This window comes from Psittacula echo (assembly GCF_963264785.1).
Source record: "Psittacula echo genome assembly, chromosome: 15".
NCBI classification, from domain to species: Eukaryota; Metazoa; Chordata; class Aves; order Psittaciformes; family Psittacidae; genus Psittacula; species Psittacula echo.
This window is the reverse complement of record NC_137751.1, coordinates 4,534,958-4,554,282: the sequence shown is the minus strand read 5'-3', so window position 1 is coordinate 4,554,282 and position 19,325 is coordinate 4,534,958. Positions and strand designations below refer to the sequence as shown.

The window sequence follows — 19,325 nt, the reverse complement described above, 5'->3', positions numbered from 1 at the left end:
CACAGAGTCCGTGCAGTGACAGCATGGGTGAGTGTGGGATGGGATGGGGGGGGCAGCACTGCTGCATGTAGCATCCTGGCACTTTGTCTTCTGCAGGGCTCCCTTCTCTCCACCCCCTGGCCATCCCAGCACTGAATCCATTACATTGTTGGGGCTCGCTGTGCCCCAGGCTGGGAACTGGAGCCAGAGTCTGCAGGTTCTGATGCTTTCAGGCTGTATCAGTGTATCCAGATTGTCAGCCCATTTTAAAAGCCTCATATTTATCAAACATCCTTCATAATTTTCAGTTCTCCAAGGAAAGTATTGAATACCCTAGAATAGAAAACTAAGGTTTTAGATATTCTTGCTTAAGAAGCAATATTGAACAGGTATCAAGATCTGGAGGTTAGATGCTTGAAAGCATACTGTTCCCAGAAGAACAGCCAGGAGAGGCTGATACTCTTCCCTGCATCTTCCTCCTACTCAGACTTTTCATGACCATTCATGAGGGAATGGGCAAGCAGTGGAGTGTCCATTGCCTCTCTGGGGCTTAAAGAAGAGATGCCTTTAAACATGCCTCTAAACACAAGTGTATGAAGACACTAAATGTTATGTAGAAATTGAGAAGCAAATCACTGCCAAACCTACCGCACCGTAATAGGTTTGCCTCTGGTGCTTTCTGAGCAGTGGAGGGATTTACATTGATAATCTGCCAGGGTTCTACATCTCTTAAACTGTGAACAGATATTCCCATGGGCAGCTGTCTCCACAATGCCCCGCTCTCTGTGGGTCAGTATAAACTTTCAGTTATCTTGCTTAGACGTAATACTTTAGAAAGTGTGCTCATATCGCTCTGAACTAGAACAAACCAGAGCATCTGGCTACATCTGGAAATTCTGAAGGATCCTTATAACCATATAAAAGACACAATTTGCATCAGCCAGGCAGAAATTCATGAAAGTTCATGCTGCTCCTCTGGGTCGTGCTGCTTTCACACAGAGCAGGGAAATGCACACAGCCCTTCCTGGGGCTTGTTGCCACCCACACATCGGGGTTCTTACTGGCTGCAAACCTGGCCTGGAGGCAGGCATGGTCCCAGCTTACATCATGTGAGTGTGTTACGAATGCGTGATGGGAGCTGGGAGGAAAGGGAATTCCTCCCTCCACGTTCACCCTGCTTGTTATCTCCAGCCCAAAGACTTGGGTTTATAGGGCTTTCTGATTTACAGTCACCTTGAGTGTGGACAAGGTTTTCACCCTTCTTCTGTCTCAAAGCCCACCAATGGCAGATGACATCGCTGATGACTCCTGTCAATGAGTGCGTGTTAGCTCATCTCAATAGTGAATTGGGGCTTAGAGCTCCAAGAGGGAGCTCTACACATGAAGAAGTTGATTTTCCTATTTTATTCTGCAAGTCAGGGAGTCAAATGGGATTCATGGCTCTCCAATGGAAAGGTTATGATCACTTTCTGCTTTTTCAAATCTCTTCCCATTTCAGCTTCCCAGCACCTTTGTCCCCTGATTTTCACCTGCCTGCTGGCCCTGGCAGCATGTCTGCCTGCCTTGGACATAAGAAACTTGCATCTCCTCAATGGCACGCTGGATGAAATCATGAATGTTCCCCCAGAGCCCTCTCAGTTCGGTAAGTATACCACTTAGAAGGGAGGGGCAAACAAGGTCACATTCAGTCAGATCCTACACAGACCTCCTCACCAGCCTAACCAGACCCCTGTAACATGGAGGAAGGACTAAATACTATGTGTGTGCAATGCCAATGTAATATAGACAGTCTTACTGGAGCAAGAGACACCTCAGAGTCCTCCTCTGCTTTTTGCTTGTCTCTTCTCCTGTCTGGCATGAAGCTCTTCTGTCCATAAGTGAGTTCAACAGCCCAAAGCCCAGAGTTCTCAGGATCCCAGGAGAAGGGACAGGCTTGGTCTCATTGGCAGCAATACCAAGCCAAGGGTGTTGTGGGCATGGGCTCTTCCTTAGAGAAGCAGTATTGAAGATGTTAAGGCAAATAATCACAGTGTGTTTTGAGGACATGAAGAACAGTAGCTGCCTCCTGAAAATACAAGGCCAGTGGAGGACTGAATTCAAGAGAGTGTGAATACAAAGAGGAACTAAATGAAGTTAATACGAAGAGTCTAAGCAGTGACACTGACACAGAGCAAGCAGCCAGATGATGGCACAAAGTAACCCACAAATATCAGGTCATACAGGAGCAATGAGGAAGCCTCCAAGAAATGGTTATGCAATAAAACTGAGGGTTGTGGGTGGGACATGGCTCAGCAGAAATGGCTGGTTCCCTTCCAAGAGAGGAGGAAGAATTCTTGCCAGAAGAGCTCAAGTGTTTGATGCTGGTTTCACATCAGCCTTCATTGCAAAGGTCAGCTGTTAGGGGAACTGCCAATACAGGGAGCAGCCATGGCTGTGACAAGAGCTTGGGCTTCATCAAGAACTGAAGCAGGGAAAGGGGGGGTGCTCTGGGCTTCACACTCATCTCTCACTCAGATCACTCTGAAAATGTGAGCAGCATAAATTCAAGATGGGTAAGGAGGGAGGCATGCCAGAGAAGACAGGTTTGACTTGTGGAGGAGCACTTCCAAATGGATGGGAAGTGAAGGCAGAAAGGAGCAGGGGCAGACTGTCGCTTACAAAACGAACAGGAGTGATTACCTTCATATGATTGTGAGTAAAAGTAAATACCACATTACATGAGTGTTTCTACTGCACTTTAGCAGCCATCTTTCCAGTTTTTTTCCAGATCCCTTAAGTCTTTTCCAAACAGAGTGTGTCCAAGTACTTCTCACCAAGGAAGCATCTGCCCCATTTTAACACATAAATCCCGCTAACTACCGACTGGCTGATATCTGAAGTGGTAAAGTCCCTATGGAATTAGGAGCAACAACAGCACAACAGGAATATCATCTGGAGAATAACATGCTCTCCCAGCAGGTATTTGAGATATGTACTCCCAGCACTCACTCCTGTCTCCTCTGTTCTTGTTAATTCAGATAATGATACCCAACATGTTCGACAGGTCAGAGACGTCGCCCCCCGCCCACCAGCAGGTCATGGTAAGTCTCTTCTCAAGGAGTACATCTGCTTAACAGGTTTCATCATTGCTGGGCTCATGAGGAGCTCTCAGCCACCTTAGCCCATGTCCTGCGTGCACACCAGCTTCTCCCAGGAAAAATGTGGGTTTACTGATAGGCTGCAGAAGCGCCACAGCTCATCACCTTGGGGGGGACCCTAGTACAAACCATGTCTTGCACTCAGTAGCTGTGAGGATCTTTAGCAGGGGGAATTTTCCACCTGAAGATCCAAAATGGAAAGTGATGATTCATTATTGGCCTCTGGGAAGTTGTGGTGGGTTATTTTTCTCTTTTCACTAAACAGTTGATAGAAGACTGGGTAAGACAGGGACTGACTGTGTTACTGAACTGACTGAAGTCAACAGTAGCCCATAGGACCACAAGATAGGTGCTCTCTGGGTAGGAATAATCAGCATTCTCCCAGTATTCCCCTGGGTACTGGAAGCAGAGCAGGTCTCTTCCCAGAAGTGTGTAGGTGCATTCAGCTGTTTGCTGCATAAGGTACTGACGCTTTGGAGCATTGAAAGGCCATAACAAAATCAAATGTCAGGAAGTCACTAAAGAGCTGGTCAGGTAAGCCCACAGAAAACTGATGGATTTCCCCTAATGACATCACAAGGGCTGATTTAATCATTAGCAATATGGTTGTCTTGATCACACTCCAGGGTTTCTGAGACTACTATAAAGTAATATAAAGCACTAAAGCCTCCATGCTGTAAACAGCAAATGGCTTTATAACCCAGGCTTGCACTTGTCTGTGCAGTGATACATCATCTGCATGCTACAGATAAGTACCCACAGCACTGTAAGACTGAATCCAACCTGGCCTAAGTGCACTGTCTGCTGTGTGAAGGCAACGTCTGCCTTGGTCTCACCAGGCCAAGACATTTTGGCAGTGTGCTCCCATCAGTTTGAATTCCATCTTGGAGAGATATAAAGCCCAAGTCTTATATTGATCATTTCAAGATTTCAATTTACTCCTGCAAGCACATGGCAGGAATATAGCCCAAGAATGTGTGTGCAAAAGGACATAGGAACAAAAGAAATACCAGATGCTTTCAGTGTCTCGTTGTGTGGGATTTAATAACCATCTCTGCTTCCTGCCCCAGGCTGGCCCAAAGACTGCAGTGAGATTCCCGCTGGCAGCCGCAGTGGGGTCTACATCATCCAGCCGAAAGGGCTCCACCACATCGTGGTGTACTGCGAAATGAATGTGACACATGGGGGCTGGACAGTCATCCAGAGGAACCAGAAAGACACACCAGTCACCTGGGCTGAGTCCTGGAGCACCTACAAGTACGGCTTTGGGAACGTGCGCACTGAGTACTGGCTGGGCACTGAGTACATCCATCAGATCGCCAAGCAGAAGGTTTACCAGGTCAGATTTGTCATCCAGGACTCCTCAGACAACATCCATTTTGCAGACTACAACCTCTTCAGTGTAGAAGATGAGTCCCACGGCTACCGGCTGAGGCTGGGCTCCTACGCAGGGACAGCAGGGGATGCCATGACCTCAGACAATCCCAAGACCATGCACGACAACATGAAGTTCTCCACAAAGGATCGAGATCAGGACACTTACAGTAAGAATTGTGCCTACAGCTATGAGGGTGGGTGGTGGTTCTCAGCCTGTTATTCTGTACGGCTGAATTTCAAGGGTGGCATGACATGGGGCAGCCTGTGCAAAGGGAACTGCAAATCCTCCCTTATCCTCATCAAACCAGCCTCATATTGTTAGTGCTTCTTCCCCCACCTGTCCATACTGGACAGTCTGCAAAGGCTCTGCATGGCCAAAGAGTTCAAGCCTTTCTGGAGTGGAGAGAGGAGCCCAAGGGTAGTAGGGTTGTATTGAAATGTCACTTTCCAATTGCCCTCTCTGAGTGCAGGCTCCCCCTCTGCTCAGCTATTTTCCCCTACGCTTGTCAATGATTCCTTGTTAGTACGTTCATAATCAAGAATAAACAATTACTTGTGAAATGCGTGGATTCCACATGCACCTTCCCTGCGGGAGGAAAACACTCAGCCCTGAAGTGACTTTTCATCAGAGTTTCTTAGCTGCCTCCATAACTCACAGAAAGCAAAACAAGCTACATGCCACAATTTTCCATATGCTCTGTACTGCTCTGCATTGGCTGGTAAAGCATCCCAATAAATGTGCTTCCTTGAGCTCATTCGCCATTAATGAACATCTGTCCTGTATCTCTGACGTGCTCTCACTGAGACCCAAGGGTGCTAGGACCCAAGCCGGGTGCTAGGACTGAAGTCTTGGAGCTTATGGAGGGGAAAAAAGCCTTGAGTGGCTCTCACAAAATGGATGTAAGAAAGTTACATCCAGTTACCCTGATCTAAACCACCTGTGATCTGCACAGCAGGATTCAGAATGAATGTGGCATGGCAGAGAACTCTTCCCACATCATTAGTACAGTCACAGTCCAGGGGCAAGAGCTGTGCCAGTGTCCTGGTACCAAGGTTCCACTCCTGCCATGATGCTGCATCTGTCAGGATTTGTTCCTTGCTTCCTGTTTGCAGAGTCATGCCTTGATCCTGCAGAAACATGATTTTAAAGTTATCAGTAGATCTGTCTGCTGTGACCAAGAAGTTGTGAACTTAGATAAAAGCAAAAGAGAAGTAGGTTAGGTATTAGGAGGCACTACAGAGGGAAGAGATCACTACAGGAATAGGTTCACCATATCCAAGTTTCCAAGACCAATTTAGATAGGCAAAGATACAAGGTGAGTTTCCAGCAGAGATGTCCTGTAACGGAGCTGAGCTTTCAGGCAAGTTTCTGCTGAGTGTATCTTTTAAGGTCTCTGAATCCCTACAAACATTTAGTGACCTCAATATTCTGCTGCAAGCAGCTCCCCATCATGAGTGGGGCAGCATCACCCCACATTTCCCATCTCCCAGGGGATGAAGGGGACCTGCCCAGAGCTAGCATCTCATGGCTCCTGATGCAGCTGGGCACAGCAGTATCAGGATGTCCACAGGATGCTCAAGTGCAGTGTAAGGGGTGATGGCACTGAAGTGACAAGTGGGATGCACAGAGTGTGGTGCAGCACAGGGCACACACAGTGCAGTGCAGGATGCTGGACTGTGCAGCGAGGGATGCACATAGTGTGATGCAATGCAGGATGCACACAGCAGCATGCAGGCAGAGGATGCACAGAGCTGGGTGAAGTGCAGGATTCTCTCACTCTATTCTGCTCTGGGGAGACCCCCCCCCGCCCTGCAGTTCTGCATCCAGCTCTGGATGCAACAGCACAAGATGGACATGGAGCTGTTGGAGCAAGTCCAGACAGCCATGGAGATGCTGCAAGGGCTGGAGCAGCTCTGCTCTGGAGCCAGGCTGAGAGAGCTGGGCTGGGGCAGCCTGGAGAAGAGAAGGCTCCTGAAGGGGAGACCTTAGAGCAGCTCCAGTGCCTAAAGGGGCTGCAGGAAACCTGGAGAGAGGCTTGGGACAAGGGCCTGTAGGGACAGGACAAGGGGAATGGCTTTAACCTGCCAGAGGGGAGACTGAGATGAGCTCTTAGGCAGAAGCTCTTCCCTGTGAGGGTGCTGAGGCGCTGGCACAGGGTGCCCAGAGAAGCTGTGGCTGCCCCATCCCTGCCAGTGTTCAAGGCCAGGTTGGACACAGGGGCTTGGATCAAGCTGCTCCAGTGGAAGGTGTCCCTGCCCGTGGCAGGGGTTGGAACTGGATGAGCTTTAAGGTCCCTTCCAACCCAAACCCGTCTGGGATTGTACGTTTCTGTGATGACTCTATGATAATTCTGTGCACACACGGGGGTGCGGTGCCAGTTTCCCCACTCCCCAGCCGGGGGCGGCGCGGTGCAGAACCGCAACACCTTGTTCTCAGCTACGGCTCCTTTAAGACCGGCGGCGCGCGGCGGGCGCGGGGCGCGCCTGGCTCCCGGTGGCGGGGGGGTCCCCGGCCCATGTCCCGGCTCATGTCCCGGCCCCCGGTGCCGCCCGGTTCCCCGCGCCGCCTCGGCGCGCTCAGCACCGCGCAGCTCCGCGCCCTGCTGCAGGACGAGCCCCGGCTGCAGCGCGCCGCCCGCCTCAGCAGGAAGGTAACTGGTGGAGGAGGCCGGGGGAAGCACGGCGGGGATGGGAGGGGGGCAACACACGACCCTGGCCGGGGGACCCGTGCCCTGCTGCCGCGGGGGCGCGCCCAGTGCGGGGGAAGGAGCCGCCCGCAGCCTCGGCACCGGGGGCTGCGGATCCGGACAGCATCCGCCGCGCCCTGGGGGTCGCTGATCCTCCCTCGATCCCTGGAATCCGCCCCGGGGCTCTGGAGCAGCAGAACCCATCGGCTGCCTTGCGGGGAAACCTCAGCTTGGGAGTCCCGGGCGGTGGCTGCCTCGGGGGAGTTCGGCGGCCATCGCCGGGCGGGCAGCCTTGGGCCAGCAGAACCGCTGCCCAGATGCTGAGGAGGCCCTTGTCTCTCGCTGTGCCCTCCCCGCCCGAGTGCTCCTCGGTGCCCACAGCCCCCCGCGGGAGCAGGGTCAGGGCTCTCGGGATCCTCCTCAGCCCTGGGCAAAAGCAAAGGGAATAAAATAGAAAATCCTGGCAAAGCGCAGCCCAGCTCCACTCCAGCCCTTGCCCGGGATGAAGGTGTGTGCACAGCCCGGGCGGTGCGCGGCCCTCTCCTAACATCCTTGGCAGCCAGCCATTAGGTTTGCCCCATTCATGGCAAGCTGCCTGGGGCCGTTCATCCCCCCAGACACTCTCACTGGTCCTGCCCGTTTCTCCCGATGCTGACACACAACCCCTGCTCCCATGCCCACAGTTCCAGAGTCTGCAGTTGGAGCGGGAGATGTGTTTGGCTTCAAACTGCACCCAGGCCAAAGTGAATCTGTCCCTGCGCCCGCAGCTGGAAGACGGGAAGGCTGCCCTGGCCATCAAGTACCAGGAGCTGCAGGAGATACGAGAGGCATGTTGGGACAAGCAGCAGCGCCTGGGTGAGTGGAGCACAGTTGATGGGATGAGGCAGAGAATCCCCAAGGCTCAGCATCCTCAAACCTGCTCCAGGGAAACAGCCCACTTGGGAGCAGTGGGGGGTGATGCTGCTTGCAATGGGATGGATGCCATGGTGGGATGCAGGTGGCTCCAGGGATGTGTTTGGGGGTGTTTCAGTTCGGGGAGGGAGGGAGTTGATGCTTGGGGATGGGAAAGACCTCAGTCCCAGAAACAGGGATGTCCTGGTGAAGGTTTGTTGGCAGCCCCATCCCTTCCTGACACAGAGGCGTACCTGGAGAACTGGAGCCCACAGAGTGCCCTGGGCAAGCTCCAAGCCAAGCTCGATGCCTCCGAGGCAGAGTCAGAGGTGAGTCAGGCAAGACCCCTGTGATGCTGCCTCTTCCTCATCTGGGCCCTGGTTACTCTTTGTGCCCTCCCACATGCCAGGCCCTGAAGAAGAGCCCAGAGTCTGGGGGTGCTCAGCCATCTGGGCTCCTTCTGTGGTCCCACAGCTCTCTTGGCTTGGTGTCCCACAGGCACAGGTAGAGCAGTTCCTGGCCCAGGACCTGCCCCTTGATTCTTTTCTGGAGTCCTTCTGCCAGAGTCGCACACGCTCCCATATCTGCCGAACACAGCTGGAGAAACTGCGGGAGCTGCTGCAGAAGGACTGGGTGGGCAGGGACCCTGAGGGCCCCACAGGGTGCCGAGGGGCCCTACCTAGCCTAGCACCAGCCCGCCTGGCCCCATTGCAGAATGGAGTAGTCCCCAAAGCCTTCAACCTCTCCTATGGCTTTGTGCCCACCTTTCTCATCCCCTCAGAGGCTGTTCTACCCTTTGCCATGCCAACTGCACCTCCCAGGCACCATCTCCCAGCCCTGGGACACCAGCCAGCATCTCCCTGCTCCAAAACTCCCAGCCTCGGTTCGCCCCTGCACCTCGTTGGACACATCCCCCTGCTCAGCCCCCAGCCCTCCTGCAGACAGCAAGAGCAGAAGCAGGAGCTTCCGCACCGGTAGCTGGGCAGGGATGGGGGATGTCCCTGTCAGTTCTGAGGGGCTGCGGAGCCTGTTGGGCAGGCACAGGGTGGGTGCTCACAGAAGGATGGAAGTGCTTGGCAGGGGGTGGGATGGGGCGGGTGCTGTGGTTGGGCAGTGGGTTCTGCACTTGGGAAGCTGCCTGGGGGAGGTCTCTGCATCCACAACAAGAGGAGCAGTGACAGGAGGTGGGGGCTGGTAGTTTGTGGGGATGTCAGTGGGCTCAGTCAGGTGGGAGGTAGGCAGGGACACGGGAGCACTGGGCACCATGTGCTTTCTAAATAAAGGCTCTTTTCAATGCTCTGTGTTACTCTGGCTTTGGCTATGAACAGAGGAATGGGACAGGCAGGGGGGAAGTGGTTCCAGGGGGATACTTGCCAGGCTTGCTGAAAATATAGACTGAAAATCTAGCAGGATCCTCCAGCCTGGGGAGCCCCCAGGTGCTGGACCTGCACTTGGCTCAGCCCATCAATGCCCTGCAGCGTCCCTTATGCTGTTTCTAGCTTTTGATTTGGCTTCACGTCCTTCTCATGCTTTCAGCCCATCTGGTTATAGCATTTTTTTTCCTATTTCCCACATGCCTACCCACCCTGCAGCTTGGCACTGGTATGTAGATTGCTTAGAAAACGGGTTCTCCAACCCTGGTGTTGGTCCTTATCCAGTTTGGAGCACGTACTGCCCCAGAGCAGTGGTTCTGGCAGTGAGTGTAGGTGCAGCATTCGTGCATCCAGTGCCTCTGGGGAACCTGGCAGCATTGGGCATCTGCCTCTTCACTCCTAAGAGTGTGCAGTCAGCACCTCACATACGGCAGCAACAGTCTCTTCAGCAGGGCCCAGGCTGTGGACAAAGCTCTGCAAGCTGCAGACAGAAGCACTGGATAACAGGCAGGAGGTGACCTCTGTGCTCCTCCCTGCTTGCACCAAGTGCTGCCTGTCCTGCAGGGCCACCTCAAGAGGAGTCAATGTGTCCCCACTCACCTCGGCAAGGAGGAGGAAGTGTTGCCTTCAGGCATGCACCTGCATTCATTTCTGCATGGCCCTGGCAGCAGCCTGGGGGCAGCTCAGCCCCAATGCACAGCCAAGGCCCAGCAGGGCAAGCAGGGACCTGGCCTCCCCAGCCCCTCGCTGGGCCTGGCAGCAGCCTCCAGCGCAGGAGGAACAGGCCTCCTGGGGGAGAAGGGGTGTCCCAGCACGGCCAGCCTCAGGAGATCCTTTGAGCCACAGCCCCAGGGCTGTAAACCCCCGGGCTGGGCCCCGGCTGTGGCAGCACCCCAGTTAACAGAGAAAACCATTAACTCTATTAACCATTAACTCCAATAACAGAAGTCGCTGCAGGGGATGCTGTCGAAAGGAGGGGGAGCTGCCCCCCCCAGTGCTGCTCAGGACCCTGCTCATACAGCCTGCAGCTCACTGTCCACCTGGCACCCACAGAGACCTGCCAGGAGCCCAGCTTAACCCCTTCCTTTCCAAAGAGCAGCCCAGCTTCTCCAGCTGGAGGGGAAAGAATCAGAGAATCCCAGGTTGGAAGGGACATCAAGGATCATCTGTCCAACCTTTCTAGGCAACGCATGGCCTAGACTAGATGTCCCAGCACCCTGTCCAGCCCAATCTTAAGTAAGCATCCAACTCTGGGGAGTCACCGCTTCCCTGGGGAGATTATGTGAAAAATCATGCTCTTGTGTCCAGTCAGAATCTTCCCAGGGGTAACCTGTGCCCATCACCCCTCATCTTTTCATTTCCCTTGTAAAAAGGAAGTCTCCGTCTTCTTTGTAGCCACCCTTTAAATATTGGAGGATGATGGCAAGGTCTCCCCTGACCTTTCCTCTCCCAAGGCTGAACAAATCCCATTCTCTCAGGCTTTCCTCATGCATGCTCAGCCCTTGGATCATTTTTGTGGCCCTTCTCTGGTTCCTCTCCAGAGGATACATCACACGTACACAGCAAGTACTGTGTCAGAGGCAGCACAGAACAGGGCTACACAGGGCAGGACTGAAGTCCAGAGTGGCTTAGGAAGGCCATCCTACCCATTCCCCACTGACTGCAGGCTGCATACCTACCCCTCCCAGCATGACCTCAGGGAAACAGGACCCCCTCTCCCCACCCTCTTCCTCTGCCTGCTGCAGACACCATGTGGAACACCACCTTGAACAATAGTCTATTTTCCAGCAAGTACAAGGAATATTTGCCACCCAAGCCCACCAAAAAAAAAAATGTCATTTTGTCACGGCTGGGTATCTTTAATGTTCAAGAGACCTTATGGAGAAATGAAGAACCAGTAGTATAAACTGCCCAAAGTCATGTGGATTAGCTCACTCATGGTGCCTTGGTACTTCACCTCCCAACCTCAGACCCAAGCATCAGACACAGAGCAGCTGGCTTACTGGAGCAGCTCTTCTCTGTCCCAGTGTTACGGGGCAGAATGATTCAGGCAGTAGACCACCTAGCCTGCTCCTCCTGCTCCACGCTGGACCACACCAGAGCCTCTCTCTGCCAGGAAGCTGGTTCAGAATCTACCTGTAGGAACAGCCCCAGGCTTCAGCACTACACAGATTCAAGAAAGATCAATCCAGCCTGGAAAAGAACGTTTCCTGCCAAACTTAGCCAGAGAAGCTGCCTCTAGTCCTTCAAGTGACTTGGTTTATACCATGAAAATGCACCAGCATTTGACACAGAGCCACAGCTCCGGAGACTTTCACTCTGTAACCAATGCTCTGACAACCAGAGAGGATACTGGAAACCTCTCTCTGTTCCTGGGCTGAATTTGCTCCAAACACACACCAGTTTCCACAGCCTGCAGCTGGAAGTGGTACAATGCTTCCCAGAGAAGGCAGAAAGCTCTCCTGTACAGCACATACCCTGTACCATCAGACATTACAGTCCCTGTCACGCTACTGCCGCAGGCTCAGTTCCACACAACTCCACAACTGGAGAACACAGGGCATTTGCTTTTAACACTTTTGTGTTGGGAGAATACATAACCCAGGAGCACTGTGGTGACAGGCGAGGGCTTGGCTCCTGCACAGACTGCTGCCAGCTGGGCCTGGCAAATCCAGTGCAAAGTAATGCAGATGAAGTCTTTGGACACTCAGAGTTCAATACCATGAAGCTTCACTAACTTCATGTAGTACCAGCATAGCACAGGTGAAGCTTTCATCTGAGGAAAGGCAGCAGCTCTGAGAGACAAAACCTATAGTTCTTACAACACTCCAGTACTTAAACAGGCAAATACTTTTATGTGCAAATGATGCTTAGATGCATGTAAAACACAAGCAGTGCCACTCAGTGCTCAGAAGTGTACCACTCCCAGCCACAAAGGCCCATGTGGAATGGGCTTGTGCAAAGTTCCTGGCAAGCCCTAGACAGGACAGGTTCTTCTGAACACAGAAGTGTTTTGAGCAGCACCTCCAGGTGATGTCACACATTGACCAGGACACAAGCTGCCACGAGCCCAGATTTCTTTCTTCCAGGCTGCCAATGCCAAGACTTCCTTTCAGTGCAAGCCCTGAAGAGGGACAAACAAGGGCAATGATGCAGTGTGGAAACCAACACTCCTAAAATTCTCCAAAGATGTAGGTGTGACAGCACAGAGAGTTAATCTCTTGGATTAACAGAAAACCACAGCGAGCCATAAATCAGCATCAGTGAGAGCACCCCCATGAACACACACCACACGCAAACACCACTAACAGCCATTTAATCTCTGCTGTGGTTTAGGAAAGGCATGTGGCTCCCAGCAAGGTCAATGTCACAGTCCACAAATCAGAGTCCATGAACCGCATTCACTTGTCAGGCACCGTGTGTAGGCCGTATCAGCATGTCTGGTCATGTACTGGGTTTGAAGGTTGCACCAGCAGAGGGGAAGTGTCACAGCCTGGGCGGCAGCCCCTGCACACAATGCCTGCCGACTGTGAGAACGCAGGGCATGCCCCCAGCTACTCTGTGTCACCTGGCAGCCATCCAGCCCGGCGTGGCCCCGCTGTCACTTGAGGCCATAGAGGAGAGCAATACCCAGAAGTAAGAAGAGGCCGACTGAGAGGTCAGAGAGGAGCTGAAAGCGTCCTCGGGCAGCGACCCCCTCCCGGTGGAGGCGCAGCTGCTCCCGCCGCGCCCGCAGCACCCGCTCCCGCTCCAGCTGCTCCCCGTAGTGCGCCCGGTAGAAGGCGTCAAAGTCGAAGGGCGTTGTGACGGGCCCGCGGCGGGCGGCTGCGGGGGCGCGGGGCGGCGCCGGGGATGGAGCGGTCGGGCGGCCCGAGGGCTGAGGGGCGCCGCGCAGGTCCTCGGCGCTGAGGAGCCCGCGGTCGTACTTGCGGCGCAGGGTGGCGCTACCCAGCACCCGGTAGGCCTCGCTGACGGCGGCAAAGCGAGCGGCGGCGGCGGCGCTACCGGCGTTGCGGTCGGGATGATAGCGGAACGACTGTTGGTAGTATGCCGTCTTGATCTGAGCTGCTGTCGCTGTCGCCGAGACTCCCAGCACCTCGTACAGGTCGTGGTGCCCCCGCGGAGGTCCACCGGCACGCGCCTGCGCCCCGCGGGACGGCGCCAGGGCGCGGCCGAGCCGCAGCACTCCTGGGCCGGCGGGCAGGAGCCGCTGCAGGCGCCCGAGCGCTGCCGGCTCCATCAGGCAGAGCTGCCTCAACGGCCTCCCGCTGCCATCTTGGCCGGGACGGCGCCCTCCGCGGCCGGCGGGGGGAAGTGACATCACGAGGCAGCGACGTCACGCGATAGCATGGCGGGCAGTGGGCGCCGGCCCGAGCACCGGGGTCCGCCCGAGCTGGTGAGCGGCAGGAGGTGGGGAGTGGAGAGGAGACCCGGCTGCGGCGAGCCGAGCCGAGCCGAGTCGGGTCAGGTCAGGTCAGGTCTGGTCTGGTCTCATCGGCTCCGTCTCTTTCTCCTTGCAGTTCTACGATGAGGCCGAGGCGCGGAAGTACACGCAGAAGTACGGTGGGGGTGATAGCTGCGGAGCTTGTCGTGGGGAGCGGGGCGGAGTGTCTTGCTTTGGGGCAGTGGGGCGACCCGCCGGGGTGGGGGGGGGTCCTGCCGTGAGACCGGTGTGGGGAACGAAGCCCTGCGAGGAGGCGGCGGCTGCCCCCGGCTGCCCGCGCCCCGGCCGTGCCTTACAGCTCCCGGGTGGTGGAGATCCAGTCGCAGATGTCGGAGCGGGCCGTGGAGCTGCTGGGACTGCCACAGGACCGGCCATGCCTCCTCCTGGACGTCGGGTGAGCGCGGTGGCACGTGGGGCGGCTGGGACAGCGCTGGCACTGGACACGGGGTGGGGGCACCCCGGCCCTAGGGCACCGGCGTCTGTCAGTTGTGGGATGGAGAGAACCGGGCTGCCGCAGCCGTGTGGCTGCCAGCATCGCCCTCAGCGCAGGCCCATAACCGCCCTGCTGTCCCTCCCTTCAGCTGCGGCTCTGGGCTGAGCGGGGATTACATCTCTGAGGAGGGTCACTACTGGATTGGCATGGACATCAGTCCTGCCATGCTCGGTGAGCCGGTTCTCCTCCCCTGCCACCCTTGCCTTGCCTCAGGGAGGTCCCAAAGGTGTGAGGTGGTTGCCTGAGCTGTGCTCTGTCCTGTGCAGATGTGGCCGTGGAGAGGGAGGTGGAAGGAGACCTTCTCCTTGCAGACGTGGGTGATGGCATTCCTTTCAGGCCTGGCATGTTTGATGGCTGTATCAGGTCAGTTTGTGTACTTGAGTGGATTATTTGAATACCTGGCCTAAAGGGGATGCTTGGCAATTCTTCTGTGCTTGAATAACTACTGCACCTTGCTGGGTTTTGGAATAGTGAATCTCCAGAGGGATTTGTGTAACTGCAAAACAGAAGACAAAGCTACATGGAGAGAATTAGTGCTGGAAGTACTAAAGGAGGTGACAGGCTGTGCAAAAGAAGCAATGGCTGAGTGTCCCAGGTGTCTTGTTTTCTTTCCCAGTATTTCTGCAGTGCAGTGGCTTTGTAATGCTGATAAGAAATCGCACAGCCCTCCAAAACGCCTTTATCGATTCTTCTCAACTCTTTATACTGCCTTGGTGAGTGTCCTGCTTTCCTAGTCAGGCCTCTTGACTACTTTTACATCCTCACTGGTGCATTTTAGCAAGATATTTTAAGTCAGGTATTTTAAGTAAACGCTGCTCTGAAGTGGGGGACTGGCAGGAGCACCCATTTCCTATCTCCTTGCCTGCCTGTATGGTCTCTCATGCTTCTCTGAGCCCTGCTGTTAATCTGTGCCTTGTTGTGCTGTGGAGGAGCAGGCTCTGCAGTCTGAACAGCTCTCCTGGGAGACTTCTCCAGGAGGCTTTGGGGAGGAGGGTGCTAATGTCTAGGCTGGGAATTGAGTGACCAGAGGGGTTGCCTGCACTGACTCACTGACACTATTTCCTATAGGCCCGAGGATCCCGAGCTGTCCTGCAGCTGTACCCTGAGAACTCAGAACAGGTACAGGACATCACTCAGTGGGGAAGAGGGACAGGCAGAGCAAGGCAATGAAGCTGTGTGCTCTTTGGGGCTCTGAATTTCTCCACATGAGATCTGTTTCTCTGTCCTTCCCACCCTCTGTAAAGCTCTTCAAGAGCCCTAAAAAGAAACCTATAAGAAGAATGCTATTTCTGTGGCTTCACAGGTTGTTTTGAGGTGAGCCTTAAAATTAAAGAAATTGGCAGGACAGAATCTGAATCTGCTGTCCTGGATTTTCTGCTCTGTGACTGGGATTGAAGTCTGGCCTGCAGTCATCAGCACTGTCCTGTAACTCCCTACAGCTGGGAAATCCAGCCCAGTATCCCTCTCCTAGTAAGTGTGCTGTGCCAATTAACTCAGGTTAGACTGAGCAGCAGGGAGAACCAAATGAAGGCAGTGGAACTGGTGTCCTGATGGTACTGCAGAGCTGGGAGTGTGGTGCAGAGCTGAACAGGAGCAGGAACAACCCATCTTTGGCACACACAGTTAGCTGTGGCTGAGCCAAGAGGTCTGTTGGGCATTGCTGGTGGATGACTACTAAATAACTCTTGCACGTGCTTCTTTTTCCAGCTGGAGCTCATTACTGCCCAGGCCATGAGAGCTGGCTTTACTGGGGGAATGGTGGTAGATTACCCAAACAGCACCAAAGCCAAGAAGTGAGTCTTGTGCATCTGTGTATGTGGGTGTTTGGGGGTGAGGCCTGGGTTTAGCAGTGATTTTCTTTTCCCCAAGCTATTCTTTGAATCATAGAACAGTTGGAGTTAGAAGACACCTTAAAGCTCATCCAGTTCCAAGCGTCTGCCACAGCAGGGTTGCTTGAAGTCCTGTCCAGCCTGGCCTTAAACACTTCCAGTGATAGTCCTGGACAGAGGTCACAGATTAGAACCGACTCTGTTACAAACAGACTGTTACAAACAAAAATCTGAGTCTTGCTTGGGGACTGGGAATTACATGCTGAATTACAGCTTCATGCTCCTTATTCTTGTTCTTTTAGGTTCTTCCTTTGTCTCTTTGTTGGGGCATCTGGCATGTTACCAAAGGTGAGAAGCTCCACAATGCAGCAGAGTTGCCTTCCTGGCTGCTGGGTAATGTGGGCAAGAATGGGAGCCAGGCAGCTCTGCACATGCAGAGTGATTTCATTTATACATTTGCTGTCAGTCTCACCAGCTCCTGCTCTCCCTGAGATACGGTTTCTTTGCCACAATTTCTGGAAGACCAGTTTGTTCCTGCTCTGGTCCTTTCTCTTAGAGAGCCCTGGGTTCTCCTTAATTTAGGTGACATGACTGTTAGCTCTGTTTGTTCCAGAGGAGAGCAAAACTTCCCAAATTTGCTTTTCAGGGCCTTGGTACCGAGTGTGCTGATGAAGAAGAGATGCACCAGGCAAAGTTCACCAATGAGAGGTATCATGTAGGAGGTGAAGTTCTCCTCAAGCAGGGGGGCCTTATAAGGGCTGAGTTTTTAAAGCAAGGGGTGGGGTGGCTTATAAGGACTGGGTTTTGCTGACTGAGGGCCACAGTGCTGCCATGTGAGAAGTAACTGAAGAGAGGAGAATGGGAAGACCCTTGGCAACCCACATGGGCACTACTTTTATCTTCTTGAAGGGGGCCAGACACAAGGAACACAACAGGTTAGTTTGGAGGGCTTTGCTGTGGTTGATGCTTACCCTAGCACTTTCTGTCCAGCTCCTGGCTCTCCAGCTCAGTGCTGTAGTGTAGGCCAGTGGTGATGTGAGGGGGGCTATTTACAGTGCTGCTGATAGCAACCGTAGTGGTTTCTGTTGGGGAGGCAGGCTGCTGTGCCTAAAGCCTGGTGTTGCCTTTCTTTTGTTGTCAAATTGTTTGCTTAACTCTGCTTAACTGTGGCCTGGTGGGTTTCTCCTGCTGTCCAGGTCTCCTCCCATGGTAGTGGTGCAGGGAGAAGCTCCTCCTGCAGCCAGTGGGAGAGACAGAGAACAGAAAACAGAGGAAAGTCGTCATGGCTGCCAGGAGCTTGTGGCTGGCTTGTTTTCCTGCCTCTTACACTGCACTTCTATGCTCGCTTAGTCCAGGGGGTACCTTGTGTTGGAAGGTAATAGCAGAACTGGCAGTTTGCTGGGAAGCCAGAGCTTTGTCTGCTTTCTTTGGAGTAGAGCAGACAAGGGGAAGGTGCTTGTGCTTGAGTCTGTATTCCCTCAAGGTCCCACTGCCCAGCATATTGCTGATGTGTCGAAATGGCACAGAGGAGTGCTGGCCTGCTGTAGCCCATGGAGGGTGGGTATCCCTCAGTTCAGAGCCAGGGCTGGAAGCAGCCTCTTCCTCAGTGCGTCTGGAGCTGGACTGTTTGACCACCTACCCCTCTTCACCCCAAGGGTCATAGGAGAGGTACTCACTGGTTTTATGAAGCAGAGGGCATGCCCAGTTCTGGGTGGCAATCCTCCAGGGCAGAAGACTGTGCCCCTGGACATCAGTTCCTCTCCAGCTGCTGTCTGCTTTCTCTGCAGGACACGGTTCAGAAATGCCAAGGGCAAGTCTGTGAAGAAAAGCCGGGACTGGATCCTTGAGAAGAAGGAACGTAGACGACGACAGGGCAAGTAAGTTCAGCTGCTTCAGCTGAGGCTGACTGTGCTGGTCTGGCCTACTGTCACCTGGTCAAACTCCTGCCATAAACCCACTTTCCTTCCCCTCCCAGAACGATTGTGCTTAGTTGCTTTCTGATTTTCTCCACAGGGAAGTGCGAGCAGACACAAAATACACGGGTCGAAAGCGCCGCCCTCGCTTCTGAATTCCTTTGGACACTGCTGACGTGGAATATAGTGTGCTGATGTCTCCAGCAAGCCTCTCATGGATGGCATAAGTGGACACTTCAGGCCTGGGACTTGCTGGGACAGATCTTTGTGGCTCTTGAAGGTATAAACTGGCTCCAGTGCTGTCCAACAGCTGACTGTGAAGCTTCCAGCCCTGTTTTCCTGGTGAAGGCAGGCAGTGCTCAGGCCCCTTGGTGCCTGCAATGCCATTGTTTATGTTCGTGAGAGTGCACTGAACCATCTGAAGCTCCAGATGAGGCAGAACATTATGTTCACCCTCCACTAAACAGTCCATGAGGCAGAACTATCGCTGGTCTCCTGTATCTTGCGCTCATTGTAGGGGAGTACTGAGGTAGGAACATAGCACCTAGTTCCTTGCCAGCTTCCCAGACACCATAAAGGTGTGTCCCATGAAGGCAAGTCTGCCTCCTGGCAGAAGTTTTATTCCTGTGGCAATCAGTCCTGTGAGCACTTTGCATCAGGCCCAGCTTGTATGCTTTAGTTCTCCCAGGGCTGTCTGCACTCCAGCCCTTGTTCCTCATCATCTCCTCCCTTCCCCTGAAACAGAGGTGCCAGCCAGAGCTTTACAGTTACAAATGTTTATTCTACATAAAAATTCCACAAAATGGGAAGCTGTTTTGCACCCAAAGCTTTGGGAAAAAGGGAGGCTAGCAGGAAGAGAAAGGGTGAAGGAGAAAAGAGGCAACATACAGTGTCATCCAGCCCAGTGAGACAGAGCAAGCCAGGGTCAAGATCCACATAGAAAACAAGGACACTTAGCTCACAGTACAGCAACAGTACAACTCCACGGGGAGAGGGGACTTGGAAACCTTTCAAGTACATATAATCACTAAAAAAACCCCAAAATAATCCCCAGTTCAAGTGCAAGCTGTGCGTGCCCCACACTGTTCGTGGAATACTGCATTGACACGCTCCCGGTGCTGGGAGGGCAGGTGGCACTTGGAACAGAGGCGGGGTAACCCAGAGGACAAGCGGTCTGAGGTCAGGGGCTGGAAAGAAAAAGT

At 53.7% G+C, this 19,325-nt stretch overlaps 4 protein-coding genes across 7 annotated transcripts; 3 read left to right on the top strand and 1 right to left on the bottom strand.

Annotated features, from left to right (window-relative positions):
* Positions 1-23: 23 nt before the first annotated feature.
* LOC308227579 (fibrinogen-like protein 1-like protein) lies at positions 24-4,815 on the top strand (the record flags this gene model as incomplete). Its single annotated transcript, XM_080630265.1, has 4 exons — positions 24-27; positions 1,478-1,621; positions 2,997-3,059; positions 4,187-4,815. 4 exons carry the CDS (start codon positions 24-26, stop codon positions 4,813-4,815), a joined length of 840 nt encoding a protein of 279 aa, XP_080486391.1.
* A 2,078-nt stretch (positions 4,816-6,893) lies between these two features.
* VPS37D (VPS37D subunit of ESCRT-I) lies at positions 6,894-9,049 on the top strand (the record flags this gene model as incomplete). Its single annotated transcript, XM_080630092.1, has 4 exons — positions 6,894-7,144; positions 7,864-8,035; positions 8,318-8,400; positions 8,570-9,049. Exons 1-4 carry the CDS (start codon positions 7,010-7,012, stop codon positions 9,047-9,049), a joined length of 870 nt encoding a protein of 289 aa, XP_080486218.1. The 5' UTR covers positions 6,894-7,009.
* A 3,485-nt stretch (positions 9,050-12,534) lies between these two features.
* Positions 12,535-13,798, bottom strand: DNAJC30 (DnaJ heat shock protein family (Hsp40) member C30). The gene has a single exon (XM_080629753.1). The coding sequence runs from the start codon at positions 13,763-13,765 to the stop codon at positions 13,046-13,048; it is 720 nt and encodes a 239-aa protein (XP_080485879.1). The 5' UTR covers positions 13,766-13,798; the 3' UTR covers positions 12,535-13,045.
* BUD23 (BUD23 rRNA methyltransferase and ribosome maturation factor) lies at positions 13,647-18,609 on the top strand. 4 transcript variants are annotated; one of them, XM_080630076.1, is made up of 12 exons: positions 13,647-13,840; positions 13,965-14,002; positions 14,187-14,282; positions 14,470-14,552; positions 14,648-14,744; positions 14,998-15,094; positions 15,450-15,500; positions 16,089-16,174; positions 16,513-16,558; positions 16,857-16,918; positions 17,998-18,087; positions 18,224-18,609. In XM_080630076.1, the coding sequence occupies exons 1-12, from the start codon at positions 13,793-13,795 to the stop codon at positions 18,276-18,278; spliced, it is 849 nt and encodes a 282-aa protein (XP_080486202.1). In that variant the 5' UTR covers positions 13,647-13,792; the 3' UTR covers positions 18,279-18,609. The 4 variants fall into 4 exon arrangements, 2 of the variants coding, with proteins under 2 accessions (XP_080486202.1, XP_080486203.1); XR_013958071.1 differs by lacking the exon at positions 18,224-18,609 and having other exon boundaries at positions 16,857-17,878; positions 17,998-18,093; XR_013958072.1 differs by lacking the exons at positions 17,998-18,087; positions 18,224-18,609 and adding an exon at positions 17,407-17,422 and having other exon boundaries at positions 16,857-17,145.
* The last annotated feature ends 716 nt before the right edge of the window (positions 18,610-19,325 follow it).

Excerpts from the sequence above, each read along its gene's own strand:
- DNAJC30 (XM_080629753.1), bottom strand. The coding sequence starts at position 13,765 with ATGTCACTTCCCCCCGCCGGCCGCGGAGGGCGCCGTCCCGGCCAAGAT.
- BUD23 (XM_080630076.1), top strand. The coding sequence starts at position 13,793 with ATGGCGGGCAGTGGGCGCCGGCCCGAGCACCGGGGTCCGCCCGAGCTG. Across the intron at positions 14,553-14,647 it reads CATCAGTCCTGCCATGCTCG|ATGTGGCCGTGGAGAGGGAG; the intron begins GTGAGCCGGTTC and ends TGTCCTGTGCAG. Across the intron at positions 15,501-16,088 it reads ACCCTGAGAACTCAGAACAG|CTGGAGCTCATTACTGCCCA; the intron begins GTACAGGACATC and ends TTCTTTTTCCAG.